The sequence below is a fragment of the Protopterus annectens genome, chromosome 14.part0, assembly GCF_019279795.1.
Source record: "Protopterus annectens isolate FY-2018-M chromosome 14.part0, PAN1.0, whole genome shotgun sequence".
Classification (NCBI taxonomy): domain Eukaryota; kingdom Metazoa; phylum Chordata; order Ceratodontiformes; family Protopteridae; genus Protopterus; species Protopterus annectens.
In genome coordinates, this window is record NC_056748.1 from 920,408,598 (window position 1) to 920,424,136 (window position 15,539).

The window sequence follows — 15,539 nt, forward strand, 5'->3', positions numbered from 1 at the left end:
TCCCAGATATGCTCAGAATTAGTTCAAAATGATGTGAAGATTACTGATCCTACAGACATTGCCAACGTACTGGCTGAAAGGTTCAGTGCAAACTTCTCCCCCCCCTCCCCCCCTAAAGGAGAGATATCTATACCAAATGATTGTAGCCCCCCCAAACATCTCTAACGCCCAGGTGAGAATTGCTCTCTCCAAGGCAAAGAACACAGCATCCATGGGACCTGATGGTGTCCCCGGCTGTGTGCTCCATGAACTCAACGAGGAATTAAACCCACAGTTAGGACAGCTGTTTAATCTTAGTCTCACCTCTGGATACGCACTCCAGGAGTGGCGCACAGACTGTGGTCCCACTCCACAAAGGCGGTGCCTCCACCGACCCTGAAATTACCGTCCCATTAGCTTGACAAGCCTTATCTGCAAAGCCATGGAGAGGATCATAACGGATCTCATAAATAAAGACATAGGGAACTTGCAGACTTTGGATCCAACCCAGTTTGGCTTTGTCAAAGGCAGATCATGCCTTCTAAACTTGGTTGACTTTTTCGAAACAGTCACCAAGGCCATTGACGAGGGAAAGGCAGTCCATACAGCCTACCTAGACCTGGCGAAGGCTTTTGATACAATACCTCACTCGGGTATCATTGAAAAACTCATCAACTTAAATGTAAACCCATACATTACAAGATGGGTTGCAAACTGGCTGAGTGACAGAACCCACAGGGTCAGAGTTGCTGGCGCCATGTCAGACTCAAAGCCTGTCACAAGTGGTGTCCCACAGGGCTCAGTCCTGGGCCCACTCTTGTTTGGCATCTACTTTTCTGAAGTACAAGCAAACACAGGAGGGTTATGGCTGACAAAGTTTGCAGATGACTGCAAACTGGGCGCAGTAGTTGAAAACACATCCGACACAGATATCCTTCAGAAGGGTCTCACAGAAACGGATAACTGGTGCCAGAGCCATGGCCTAAAGTTAAATGCCAAGAAATGCATAGTCATACCCTTCGGGAAAAATAAGATTAACCCTAGCTACCATATAGGTGGCAATCCCCTGAACACAGAAGAAGTTATTAGGGACCTGGGAACCCAGGTTGACAGTAGCCTTTCATTCGACACTCATATTGCTAAAGTAGTTAGGAAGACCTTCTACATTGCCCACCTTATCATGAAGGGATTCACATCTAGATCAAGGGAAGTCATAGTCTCCTATACTCATCACTCATCAGACCAATGATCGAGTACAGTGCCCCATTCGGAATGTATCTGACCCGACACTTGCAGCAGCTGGAGAGGCCACAAAAGTTCCTCACCAAAAGGATAAAGGGTCTCAAAAATCTGTCTTATGCTGCCCGACTGAAAGAACTCCAGTTATATTCAGTTGCTTACCGCTTGCTCAGAGGTGACCTATGCCTGACATACAAGGCCATGTCAAACCCAGATTTGATGAACATGCTTCATCTCAAAAATCTAGATCCCTCAGAGCCACAAGGGCGGAGACTTAAACCTCGACACGGTTATTAATAGGACGTGCTGGAGGGATAGATTCATCACCCAAAGACTCCCTATGCTGTGGAACAAAATCCCGGTTTATGTGAGGCAGAGCACCTCGCTGGCCTTGTTCAAGAGGAATCTTGACCAATGGATGGGAGATCACAGATACACCCCAGGGGTTACCTCAGTGTCACTGCTCGACAGAGGCACAGCAAAATAATGGGCATAGTTTCTCCAAACTAAAGGGGTGGCGTAAGCCACAAAACTATGGGCTAGGCTTATAAATGCCCTCGAGCAGATAGCCTAGTATGAACCTATGAACCTATGTATACTTTTACTTAGCATTGTAAGTTAGAGGTTATTTCAAGGGCCAGAGGAAGGCTTAAGTCCATCTTCATGTATGTTTGGAGGGTTCATTTCTTCCTTCCAATTTGTATTCTCCCCGTTGTAACGAATACGGCAGCAGTGATTAAGAAAGGACATAGTACAGTTGTATAAGAGTGCACTTTGACAGTAGGCATCCTACTTATCACTGTTGCAGTTTTCCATCACACACTTCTTCCCCCCGTTGAGTTTTTTTTTCCTCTAGCTGAGGGGGGCCTCTTCTCTGTTCTGGATGTACATGTACCCTCTTCCTTTTTTCCTCATTAGCTGCTGCTGTTCTTCTGGGGCAGTTCATTCTGAGGATTTGGCACTCATACTTCACTTGTGTATCTTGCGTCTTAGACATAGGATATATGTTTGATGTATGGTGCTTGTAGGGGTTCATGCTTTGTTAGGCTGGCTGGACATATGGCTACCCTCTGCGGGATATTCCTATTGTAAGGAATACTGCAACAGTGATAAGTGGAACATCTACTGTTACGTAGGTGTTTACACAACTGTACTTTCATGGTGTTGCCAGTTCTCTTAAGAAGGTAATTTGAGGCCTTATAGATCAGAAAGAGGTCTCCCTTAAGGAATCTGTCGGAGAAAAGAAGATGTTACTGTCTGAGGCATTCGGCATAGGTAATGGGGCTCATGCCTTGATGATCTGATTCTCTGAATAAATTCATAAAAGTATAATGTTGGGTGGGCGTTGCATATACATACATTATATAACTACGCAAACATTACATAGTGGAAGATTAAAGCAGCAGAAACCAACAGTCTTATAAAAAATACAGTTTATTATATACAAGAAAAATTAAATGGCATGTTCTTCCAACCAAACCCACAGCAACTACCTTTAACACAGACTTCTTTTCAATCTTGCTGTGCTGAGAAACTGTGTTGTAGGTCTCTCTCTTCCTCTGCCAGGAGCAAATTCCGTTTTCTCCTTTCTGGTCTTCCTTCACTGTGGCTGTTTCAGTCCCCTAGAGATGCAGCTGTATACACCAAGTTCCCTTTCACAAAGTGAAGACTCTTGTGTTGTCCTTTCTTCAGCCCTCTTTTAATATTGTGTTCATTAGCTCATAAATAAATTTTCTTTCACTAATACAGTAAAGTATCTTTCTGTACATAGTACAACTTAAACAATACTTGTGTAAAGAAATATTCCTCTGCTTACTATGAGCCGTGTATACTACTACTGTAGACATTATGAGCCGTTTATAACATTACTAAAGACATTATCCCCTGAGGAGCTCTCTGATTATGTAGCCCAGGCAGGTATGACCCTGACCTTGAGCAGTATCCTACCTTCACCAAGAATGATGCCACAATACAGAGATAAGATGATCAGCTTTAACAATTGGCTTAAACTCTGGTGTCATTCAAAGGGGATCCAATGTCTGTCTGGGATGACATGCTGGACAAGCCACGCTGCTTCGCAAGGGACGGCTTGCACCTGTCACTCCTGGGATTCCGGATATTGGCAAAGGCTCTTTCCACCCCCATAGTGCCTTTTTTAGGCAAGGCTCAAATTCTAAACCTACCACCCTAGAACACAAAATAGGAAAAAAACTAAGGGTAATGCTGCTCAATGCCAGAAGTCTAAATCTCAAAATGCACACACTCGAGGCCCTTCTCAGTATGGAGAACATTGATGTCTGTGCTGTGACAGAAACCTGGTTCAAGGCTCCTGAGAGCACCCCAGCACTATCAGGTTTTACCTCATATCATGCGTTCCAGCCCCAAAATCCGGACAATACCAAGAAAGGAGGGGGGGTATCCATATTCATCAAGGACACCCACACCTCAAGACTGGTGGCAACGCACGATGCATCGGAGACCATCCAGGTGCAATTAACCATAGGCAAGACTGCTCTGCAAATTGTAGCATGTTACAGGCCACCCTCACAAACTCAGGAACCTTACATGGCCTTCCTGAAAACACTAGAGGGGATAAATGTATCACCAAACACCATCATACTAGGTGACTTCAATTACCCTAATATAGACTGGGAACACTACTCAAGCCCAAACACCCTAGCCCAAAAGTTCCTGGAATTCATAAACTCAAATGCCATGGAACAACTAATCACCATCCCCACAAGAGGAGAAAACATACTTGATCTCATCATCACGAACATGGGAGCACAATGTTCAACACCGGAAGTATACCACTCACTGGTGAGATCAGATCACAAACTAATCTCGCTGGAGGTCCTCATCCCACCCCACCTGAAATAAAAAAGACCACAGTAAAGAACTTCGAAAGCCGACTTCACACTTCTAAAGACTAGTGTGGTCTCCTTTAAGGCCCCCGAGCCGGCGGAAAACAGTACTCAAGCCGCTGAATCACTTACAAATGCCTTCTACCAGCACCTGCAGGACTGCATGGAAAAGGCAATCCCAAGCAAAACAAAGACTGTTTGTACCAAAGGCAAGCGTCCAGTCTGGTGGACCCCAGCCATAAACAAACTCTACAACAAAAGGAGGAAGCTACTACAAGATAGAGCAAAATCCTTAAAAGGTAAGACACCCTTGATCACTATAAGTAAAAAACTAAGAGCTCTCATAAAATCATCCAAAGCAAATTTTGAGAGAAAAATAGCTAAAGACTCAAAAGACAATCATAAGGCCTTCTTTAGCTATGTTAGAAACCTGGGAGGAAACTCACAGATATGCTCAGAACTAGTTCAAAATGATGTGAAGATTACTGATCCTACAGACATTGCCAACATACTGGCTGACAGGTTCAGTGCAAACTTCTCCCCTCCCCCCCAAAAGGAGAGATATCTATACCAAACGATTGCAGCCCCCCAAACATCTCTAACGCCCAAGTGAGAACTGCACTCTCCAAAGCAAAAAAACACAGCATCCATGGGACCTGATGGTGTCCCCAGGTGTGTGCTCCACGAACTCAACGAGGAATTAAACCCACAGCTAGGACAGCTGTTTAATCATAGTCTTACCTCTGGATACGTACCCAGGGAGTGGCGCACTGCAACTGTGGTCCCACTTCACAAAGGCGGTGCCTCCACCGACCCTGGAAATTACCGACCCATTAGCTTGACAAGCCTTATCTGCAAAGCCATGGAGAGGATCATAATGGACCTCATAAATAAAGACATAGGGAATTTGCAGACTTTGGATCCAACCCAGTTTGGCTTTGTCAAAGGCAGATCATGCCTTTTAAACTTGGTTGACATTTAAGAAACAGTCACCAAAGCCATTGATGAGGGAAAGGCAGTCCATACAGCCTACCTCGATCTGGCGAAGGCCTTCGATACAATACCCCACTCGGGTATCATTGAAAAACTCATCAGCTTAAATGTTAACCCATACATCACAAGATGGGTTGCAAACTGGCTGAGTGACAGAACCCACAGGGTCAGAGTTGCTGGCGCCATGTCAGACTCAAAGCCTGTCACAAGTGGTGTCCCACAGGGCTCAGTCCTGGGCCCAATCTTGTTTGGCATCTACTTTTCCGAAGTACAAGCAAACACAGGAGGGTTATGGCTGACAAAGTTTGCAGATGACTGCAAACTGGGCGCCATAGTAGAAAACACATCTGACACAGATATCCTTCAGAAGGGTCTCACAGAAACGGATAACTGGTGCCAGAGCCATGGCCTAAAGTTAAATGCCTAAAAATGCATAGTCATACCCTTCGGGAAAAACAAGGTTACCCCTAGCTACCAAATAGGTGGAAATCCACTGAGCACAGAAGAAGTTATCAGGGACCTGGGGACCCAGGTTGATAGTCTGTCATTCGACACCCATGTAGCTAAAGTAGTTAGGAAGACCGTCTACATTGCCCACCTTATGAAGAGATTCTCATCTAGATCAAGGGAGATCATAGTCTCCCTATACTCATCACTCATCAGACCAATGATTGAGTACAATGCCCCATTCGGAATGTATCTGACCCGACACTTGCAGCAGCTGGAGAGGCCACAAAAGTTCCTCACCAAAAGGATAAAGGGTCTCAAAAATCTGTCCTATGCTGCCCGACTGAAAGAACTCCAGCTCTATTCAGTCGCTTACCGCTTGCTCAGAGGTGACCTTTGCCTAACATACAAGGCCATGTCAAACCCAGATTTGATGAATATGCTTCACCTCAAAAAATCTAGATCCGTCAGAGCCACAAGGGCGGGAGACTTAAACCTCGACACGGCTATTAATAGGACGTGCTGGAGGGATAGATTTATCACCCAAAGACTCCCTATGCTGTGGAACAAAATCCCAGTATATGTGAGGCAGAGCACCTCGCTGGCCTTGTTCAAGAGAAATCTTGACCAATGGATGGGAGATCGCAGATATACCCCAGGGATTACCCCAGTGTCACTGCTCGACAGAGGCACAGCAAAATAATGGGTATAGTTCCCCATACTAAAGGGGTGGCGTAAGCCACAAAACGATGGGCTAGGCTTGTAAATGCCCTCGGGCAGATAGCCTAGTATGAACCTATGAACCTATAAGAATTTATACATTTTTGTGTCACATATACTTTCTGTATGGTGTGAAAACCACCACACTGTGCTAAAGTTGCCCTCCCTCTTCCATCTTGAAATGATAATTTTAATGCCAATTTGGGATGATATTGGTACTTGAAACAGTCTGTCTGCTTTGTGGTGGGTGACTCAAGCTAAATGCAGTACTTTACCTTTGAATGGTTGTAGCTCATTAGTGCAGTCGAGACTCCTGCCTTCTAGTTTTTCCAGTGATGCTATAGACAGTTTTCACCTTTTATAAAGCTGGTCTGCCTAGTACAGTCACTACAGATGTTCATGAATAAATCAATGTTGCAGTAACCCTAAGCTCATGGGTCCTACTCCCTGTGACCAGTTAGCTTACAAAACTAAAGGGTGCTTTCTGCATGCTCCAACTGTCAGGAGCTTGAGTGTAAAGTTCCATATAAAGAAATATGGAACACAAAAACCTTCAAAGTATGTATTTTTTTTTTGTCTGTGAGGGAGGCAAGAGCCCTCACAGAACAGTGATAGCTTACTATTGGGTTTGTTTCCTATGTGGCAAAACATCCGGTAGTGCTACCATGGATTTGAATTTACTTTATTCTGCTACGTAGTTCTGAAAACCCTTCCTTGTTTACTAACAGAAACTTCCTTGGTTCTTACGTGGCTTAGATGGGGTGTCATTTACCTGCAGGCATAAAGGTTATTTTATTTTCCAACAGATTGACTAATCTCAGCTGCTGAGCTTAACTGTACAGGTTTTTGTTTCTTTCCATGTTTTAACAGTGATATGGTGTAGCTGTTGTAATGTTCTACCATTCTGACTCTGCAGTTTGCCATTTCTCTGTTATTTCAAGTAGACCATGACATTTACTAAACAATTTGATTCATGCTAAAGCAGCCAAAAGCTATACTTCATCTCATGTGTTAAATTCCTTTGTCCTTGTGTTGCTATTATATGCCCTTTGTTGTCTAAATTACGTTTAACATTATGCAACAGCACTACTTGCCTCTCTGAAACAAAGGCCTTCTGTGGTGCTTTGTAAAGATGGCAAGCATTTCTGGTTGCTGAAATGTTAGTAACATATTTGGCTGAAATAAATGTCCTCTCTGCATCAAAGTTTCCTACTTCAGGTTTGATATGTACTGGTGCACAAGAGTAGCTCGTTTCTTTACTAGTACTGCAAGTCTCTTTCAGGAAATGCTGTGCATGCATTCCCCATTTTATACTGTGAATTAATACCTTCTTCTAAACACTTTGTGTACAGTTTCTGGATAATCTTCCAGCATCACTATATATCTTGTTTCATCTGGTTTACTTCCAGGCGTCCACCTTATTCATACTGTGGTACTTTTGTTAATAAATGTAATGCACTGTGTTCAGGAAGATCATTTACTACCATGAAATTCTTTATTTTGCCCTTTAGAACTACTTTATTACACTCACTGCTCTATTTGGGTTTTAGCAAAATATGTTTCTTGTTGCTCTTCAAAGCAGTTTTTCTTTTAATAGCTCCATCCTCATAATTAACCTTTGTGTTTTTTTGACCTTGTAGATGCTGCTGTGGACAGCTGATGTATCCAGAGTCAAAAAAATTTCTATAACCTTCATGTCAACCTGTTTTCACTGAAGGTCTTCATCTTTGATGCATTGTGGACATCTGTTTTCTGATACCCTTACTTTGTCATTTTGATTCTGACTTGCTGCTCTGAGGGATATGTTGTCCTGACTACATAAGCCGTATGCCTTTTCTGTGTTTTTGCCAAAACATTTACATCTATTTAGAACCTTGTTGCTGTCTCTTACTGTGAACTTGCTTATTCTGTGCACCAGGTCAGTTTGCAGCTCAATGTTTGGGCAAGAATTAGGAACATTTTGTTTTACTACTACAGCTGCAATGTCAGCTGCATTTTCCCTTGCTCAAATCAGTGTCATCTTCCTACTCTGCCTTAAATTGTAATTCAGTTTTATAAGTTCTGTTCTTGCAGGCTACTCTGTCGTCAGTGTAGGTTCTTCCTCTTGTATCTTTAGCCAAATATTTCCACATTTAGGACTTTCTAAAACTGTGCTTTTGTCTTTGTTGGAGTTAAATACCCTAATGAATGTGTCTGAGGGCTACTGGTTCCCTGTTTCTTGGATAGGCAGTCATATCTGTAGGATTACTCTTCTCAGTTACCCTCCCCGCATTGATAAATGTGGTCTGTCAAAAGAACTACATGTTGGACTTCCAGTCTGAACCATCATGGAGAGAGCTGTGTTTGATCTACCCCCCCCCCCACTGAGAATCACATTAATAATATTTCTAGTAGTGGCAGAAGATGAAGAGCTGTCTGATTGCATAATTTGAAGTGTGTATATCTGAGAAGAGAAGTAAAATCTGGAGAGAGAGCTACCTTGAATAAGGGCCGTCTACTGGACATGGGTGCTACTGAAGTGGATGCTGCCTTAGTATTGGAGAAACTCCCAGTGGCTCTCTGATAGACATGTAATTGGTTAATAGAAAAGTTGATCTGCTGCTGGCAGAAATTGACAATGAATGGAACAGTGTTAACATACAGAACATGTATTTGATAACAAGCAGTCTCTAGCCACTCAAATAATTTAACTGAAGTAAATGAAAAGCTGACCTCCTTAAAGCAAAAAGTCATATGTGGAAGGAAGATCAGATTATATGGCGAGTAAGCTGATAGGCATTGAAGAATAGATTAGCATAAAAATATTAGAATTAATGAAGTGCCATAAAGGGAGAAACATAACTGTATGCACTTTATACAACAAACACTTCCAGAATGGTCTGGTATTTTTGTGGAAGGACTTCATTTGGAGAGTACACAGAATTTCCTTTCCTGCATCATCCAAGAACAGGTTTCCCAGGTCGATCATAGTTGAACATTTTTCCATCATTAGAAAAGTATTTATCAGTCCTGTGTGTCTGGAAAGTCCCTCTTTATTAAGGGTGTCTTGAAAATGGGTTGAGAGTGACTGCTCCCAGGAAGCTTGTTTGAAAAGAGCAGCTTTCAGGCCAGATATATAATCTGGATGAACACTGGCTCTTCAAACTTCTCTGCCCAGCAGATTTTGAACGTACGGCTCTCTGAGGCACTTAACTTTTCACATCTCCTGATAAAACCACAGCTAAAGTGGGACAGCCCTCTGTCTTCTCACTGCCTCCTCACACTGAATCAACATTCAAATAACTGTGAATACTTCACAAAAGAGACCTCTTCACCAAAAGATGGACCTCTTCATGTTTAAGTGAAGGCTGGTTAGAAGTCAGCATAGAGCATTTGCTGTCAGTCTTAGGCTCCTTCATGTAATTAGTTGATGCAGATTTTTAAAATGTGAGATTTTGGTCATACCTGCAATTCTGTTAAGTGGTTGGCAGATCTTGCTAAGTGGACTGCAATTATAATTTAACTATTTTAAGATGGTTGATAATTCTGGCAGTGCCTTTTGCACCCCTACTAGAAGTGCTGATTCCATTTTGATGGTCCAAATAAAGGGAATTATTCTCCTCCTTAGGAGTCAAAACTTTATAATCATTGTAAGTATTTTATCCTTGCTAAAGAATGCTTGTTGTTTTTTCCAAAATTTTGTATTTCTCTCCAGTTTGTTTTTTCACCAGTACCATACTTTCTAATGCTTTGAATTAGAAAATGAACATAAAAGTCTGCACTTTGGATAAGACTGGGGAATCTGGAGGGATGAAATAGAGTTATCTGACAGATTTGCTTACGATAACATCTAGCTTCATAGAAATAAGGTTTTCTGTGATACTTATCAGTGCAGTCCTTTTTAAATATTTGACATAACGAGAATGTGAAATGACTGAGACTATTAACCCGCATTAAAAAACTGAGTCCAGTATAATAATGTTACAAGAAACGCATCTAAACTACAGGAACCTCAGAAGTTACTGGGTCTGAAGTATGTAGGGGCTTTTTCTTCATATCCATAAGGAAAAGGAAGGGGATCTATAAAAAAGACAAATCCAGTTAAAATCCTGATGCAGCAGGTGGACTCACAGGGACATTCAGAAGTTACTTGGTCTGAAGTATGTAGGGGCTTTTTCTTCATATCCATAAGGAAAATAAATGGTCCTTTTTAGGGTGTTTATGCACACTTATTTTCCATTGTACTTCTCCTAGAACCTTAATACAAGATTAACTTGGGGATGTTGGAGTATATTGGCTGGAAACCCTAGCACTGTGGAGGGAAGGGCTTGGAACATACTCTTTACATTGGGTCTGCCTGCAATCATATATACATGTTATTCCCCAAGCTCACTGTTTGATTTATTTATTTGTCTTTGTTTACCAGGAAAGACCGACTGGGCAAAGCCCATTTTCAGTGGAGGCCCTGGGAGAAAAGTTCCAGCAGCTGCATTTAAGATGCTCAAAACAAAACAAATTTTTTATATGGTAGCATTACATAGATATTTATTAAGACATCTAGATAAAAGCAGGCAGTTGTTCTGTAGTGACACTGCACAAAGATAAAAGGGGTATTTTTTCTTTTGTGACATTATACATACGAAATCCCAACTATAAAACATTTCGTATGCAAACATTTCATGTGCGATGTATGCGACAGACATTGGATATAACTTAAACACATGGGTAGGAGGGTTGCAATATAGATGAATGTTAGGAATAATCTAGATGTAAGTAGTGTGAAACAGCAGGTAGCTAGATAGTAAAAGCTAGCAGAGGGAGAGATGTATTTTGTAGTTGAGTCAATGATAGTGAGAGTAAGAATACTAGGGTGCATACTAACATAGAACTTTGTTATAAGAGAGTGGTGGAGAGTTGGAGATTGATAAAATGAGGTCAAAACTTGAAATGTAAAATGGGGATTTTAGGTAGAAAGAAAAGTAAAGAGAAGTGGTAAAAAGGTTTGTTGTATAGAAGGGGATAGATGCTATAAAGGGATAGGTGGTATGAGCTGGCAAAGGAAAATGGAGTTACCCAGATGAGTATGACATGGATCTATGTCATATAATAGGCTTTTTATAAATAGTTGAATTTCATATGATCAAACTCACATGATCAGCTATTTAAAAAGTTGAACATATGTAAAAACTTACAGTATTTTAGCATAGGGTCAAGCCTCCTGCACCCCAACACCCCCTGGTAATTTTATATCCAAACTCCGAGATCCTAGTCTCCACAGTACTGTGATCACAGGACATTTCACTGTTTAAGTGAATAGGGATACATTCAAATTTTAAATAGTTGATCATATGAAATTCGATTATTTCAAAAGTTGATATTTTAACATAGACCTGCAGAACCACATATGGTTTGTGTTTTAAAAGAACAGGGAACCAGGGTGCAACTGTGCAACCAAAAAGCACTCAACACAATGAGGCTCACATAAGCAACACTTGGGTGGCTTAAATAATAGTGACAGTCTCAAACGCACTTGTAGAACATTTAGTAACTAAGTCAGCTGGTGACTTCCAAGAACTGTGCAGACTAGTAAGGAAGTTGCAGGTTTACCAGCACTTAGCAGTATCTTAAAAAATTCATAAATACTGGCACGAACTGCAGTTTTAGTTCAAAAACTTATTGAAAGATTAAAAAGTGCTGAAAGTATAAAGTGTGGAAGTAGGCTTAAACCTTACAATAAGTCTTTGAATAAAAAAAAATGTATTTATTCGCACAAATTTTCTCCACAGGTTTTTAATTTGAATTATAGGCACCGAGTTGTTTTTGTATGAATTTTAGGTTCATTGATTCTGTGATATATTAAAATTATTTAACTTTGTATATTTCTTTAAGTTCTACTGCTTAATTGATTGTGACTGATAATTGTCCATTTAGTAACTTATTTTACTATTTAATGGAGTTTCTAACTTGTAAGTAACTGTTCTCAAGAAGTCACAAGGTTTGGGATGAAAGCGCTAAACCGTATTTATTTCTTTGTTTTTTAATGTAAGTGATTTTTGAACTAAGACTGGAGTTTGTGGCATTATTTGTGAAGTTTCTAAGATACTGTTAAGTGTTGGTAAACCTGCAACTTCCTTACTAGTCTGCACAGATGTTCATCGTGCATACAGCTGCAGTCATAACAGATGGGTTTTCCTGCCGTCATCCTCGAATTCCAAAGTCTAGGTCCGTGTCAGAGCTTCTTCCTTCCCTGACGCTGCGCGCGTGTCAGGGGTATAAAACAACCAGCCAACGCAATTTTCTTCAGTCTTTCTTGCCGCGCGGTGCCTGAAGCAGAAGCAGTTCGCAAGTGCCAGTCGGTCAGCTCCTGAGATTACGAATATTTTTCAACCAAAGTCTTCTTGAAAGCTAAGTACAAACTTTTCTTGCCTCAGACCGATGTCAGATAAAGTTAATAATTGCATTTCATGTGGGAAGCAAATACCGCATAAGGATTTTCATTCCCTTTGCATTCCTTGCTTAGGCCCAGACCACGACGTCTTGGCCTGTCGTTTTTGTGCTACATTCAACAGACGCACTATTAAGCCGGAGTTCGCCCAACACTATTTTGGCAAAAGTTTAATTACATTATGTCGCCGGATACTCCGACTCCAGTTTTGAGTAAAAAAGATAAGGACCGACATACGAGGTCCGCAACTTCTACCGACACCACGCCAAAGCCGACTACAGGTAGTCCGGTTCTCAGCGAGGCACCTACGCAGTCCCTGACTACCGATGACACTTCATTGGCGGTGTCTTCTGTGCCCGAGGTCGCAGGCTCTTCGGCCCACACCCCGACTACAGATACCGAAGAAACTCTTGGTGGTGAATCTCAGAGTTTAGACAGGCCTGCCACCTCTCAAGGTGTCTTCAGGCCTTCCTCTTCTTTTTCCATCAAGGCTTTCACTAAGTGTAAATAGCCATGCATACTAAAAGACAAGCTCCACAGGGCCCCTCTCAAGGCCCCATGCCTAAAAAGCAGATGCTCAAAATGGCTGAGGATTTAATTACTCTTATCAGGGGTTCTCAACCCCCCCCGGACAAAAAGCCCAGAGTGGAGGAAGAATCCCCTTCCTCGGACCAGGCCTCCATTATTTCAGAACATTCTGAAGACCAGGAACATTCATACTCCCCTTTTGAAGATTCTAATGCAGAGGAGTCCATTCCCTCTGTCTCCCCCCTGAGGATTACTCTTTTGGGGGAAACCTTGCATACCTTGAGGGAACACTTCCACTGGGAAGGCCAAGAGTACTCAGACTCCAAGAAAAGGCTTAGGGATTTCCTCTTGCTCCCTCAGCACAGGCCTCTGGCTGTTCCTCCTGTCTTAGACATACTAGATGATGTGTATTCGGAGGCCTGCCTTAACCCAGATTCTTTACCTCCAGCTCCAGTCAAGCCTGACAGGTATAACCGGGTTCCTGATTCACACCAATTCCTATACAAAAGCCATGTGGCTGACCCAGAAACTATTTCACAGGGTCCCAAGGGAATTAAGGCCGCCACTGCTAAAAATCCATTACCTTCAGAGAGAGATTCCAGAGCTTTAGAAAGGTGGGTGAAAAAGGTATACATCTCGGCCACCTTAACCGTGAGGGCATTAAACTGTCAGTTCCATATGTTAAAGTACCAACAGTTTCTGTTATCACAGTTGAAAAGCAAAATGTCACAACCTGAACAACCAGACTTGAAGGAATTGCAGGATTTGTTACATAGTGCAGAACAAGAGGGTAAACATACCTTGCAATGTGGTTTTGATGCTTTAGAGGCCTCATGTAGAGCTGCTGTTACAGGATCAGTCATACGTAGACATGCTTGGCTCAAAGAGCAAACCTTACCAGATCATGTCAAAGCTAAATTACTAGATGCACCTCTGCAAAAAGATGTATTGTTTGGTGTTAAAGCTGAGGAGGTATTAAAGAAAATGGAGGAGAAGGCAAAATCAATGCAAACAGTGAAAGATTTCCTACAGGTACAATCTCCACGTTTTAGTAGAAATTGGCCTTCAAAAAATTGGTCCTTTCCAGTCACGGACATACCCCAAAGAGGTAGATACAGGCGCCCGAGGGGTAGAGGGCAATCTCAAGGATTGTTTAGAGGCAGATAATGGCAAGCACCTACTCAAAGAGGTGGTGAGGATAGTTCACAGTCATTCAGAAAGCAGAACCAATGACTTTCCCCTTTGCATGCCAAGCAAGGCTCAAAAGGCAGCACCTTTAGGTGGAAAACTGGCATTATTTTCGAAAAATTGGCATATTGTCACAAAAGACAAATGGATCCTGGACATTATAGACAAAGGCTACAGAATCCACTTTCACACCCTTCCAAAAATGAGAGGCATGCCAGACCTGCCACACGATCAAAGGGCAGAGGCACAAAAACAAATTTCAGATCTCATGGACATGAAAGCTTATTCAAAAGGTACCTGTACAAGAACAGGGTCAAGGTTTTTATTCCAGACTATTCCTGGTACCAAGGAAGGGCAAAGATTGGAGACCTATTTTGGACCTATCCATCCTAAACACATTTTTACTCATGCCAAAATTCAAGATGCTCACATTACAGCAGCTTCTTCCCATGCTGGGCAAGGAGTCTTGGCTGGTAACATTGGACCTCAAGGAGGCATACCTGCATGTCCCAATCAGACAAGATTGCAGAAGATACCTCAGATTTCTTGCAGGTTCAACACATTATCAATTCTCTGCATTGCCCTTTGGCTTATCTACTGCGCCCAGAGTGTTCACAAAATGCCTGGCATCAGTAATTGCCTACTGCAGACTTCAAGGGATACAAATATACCCATATTTGGACGACTGCCTGATCCAAGCGGACAGCAAGCACATACTTCTGAAACATCTGCCGTTTGTAATAATGTTGTTGAATTCTCTGGGATACACAGTCAACAAAAAGAAATCAAGTCTAATACCCTCTGAAACAATAATTCTCCTGGGTGCCAGCTTGGATACCAACACCCAGATGGCCTACCTCACGCCAGAGAAACAAGGGCAACGAACCCAATACTTCAGAAAACTGGCAACTTTCACCAGGCTGACTGCAAGGAAAATCCTGCAGGCTCTGGGATTCATGGCATCTTGCATCCTACTAAGCCCATGTGCAAAGCTGCATATGAGGAAACTTCAATGGTACCTAAAAAACCTATGGTCTCAACACAGCCACAGTTTGGAAACAATAATACCACTGATTCCATGTCTTCAAAAGGAATTTCTGTGGTGGGCTCAAGCATGCCAAAGAAACACAGGTCTCCCATTCTGCAAGCCTCAAGCA

At 42.2% G+C, this 15,539-nt stretch overlaps 1 protein-coding gene across 1 annotated transcript in view; it reads left to right on the forward strand.

Annotated features, from left to right (window-relative positions):
• LOC122789341 (cytochrome c oxidase assembly protein COX15 homolog) overlaps positions 1–15,539 on the forward strand; it is a 547,801-nt gene that overhangs the window by 494,424 nt on the left and 37,838 nt on the right. The window contains exon 8 of the mRNA XM_044056719.1: positions 13,643–13,671. Coding sequence (XP_043912654.1) covers positions 13,643–13,671 — 29 coding nt within the window. The remainder of the gene's footprint in view (positions 1–13,642; positions 13,672–15,539) is intronic.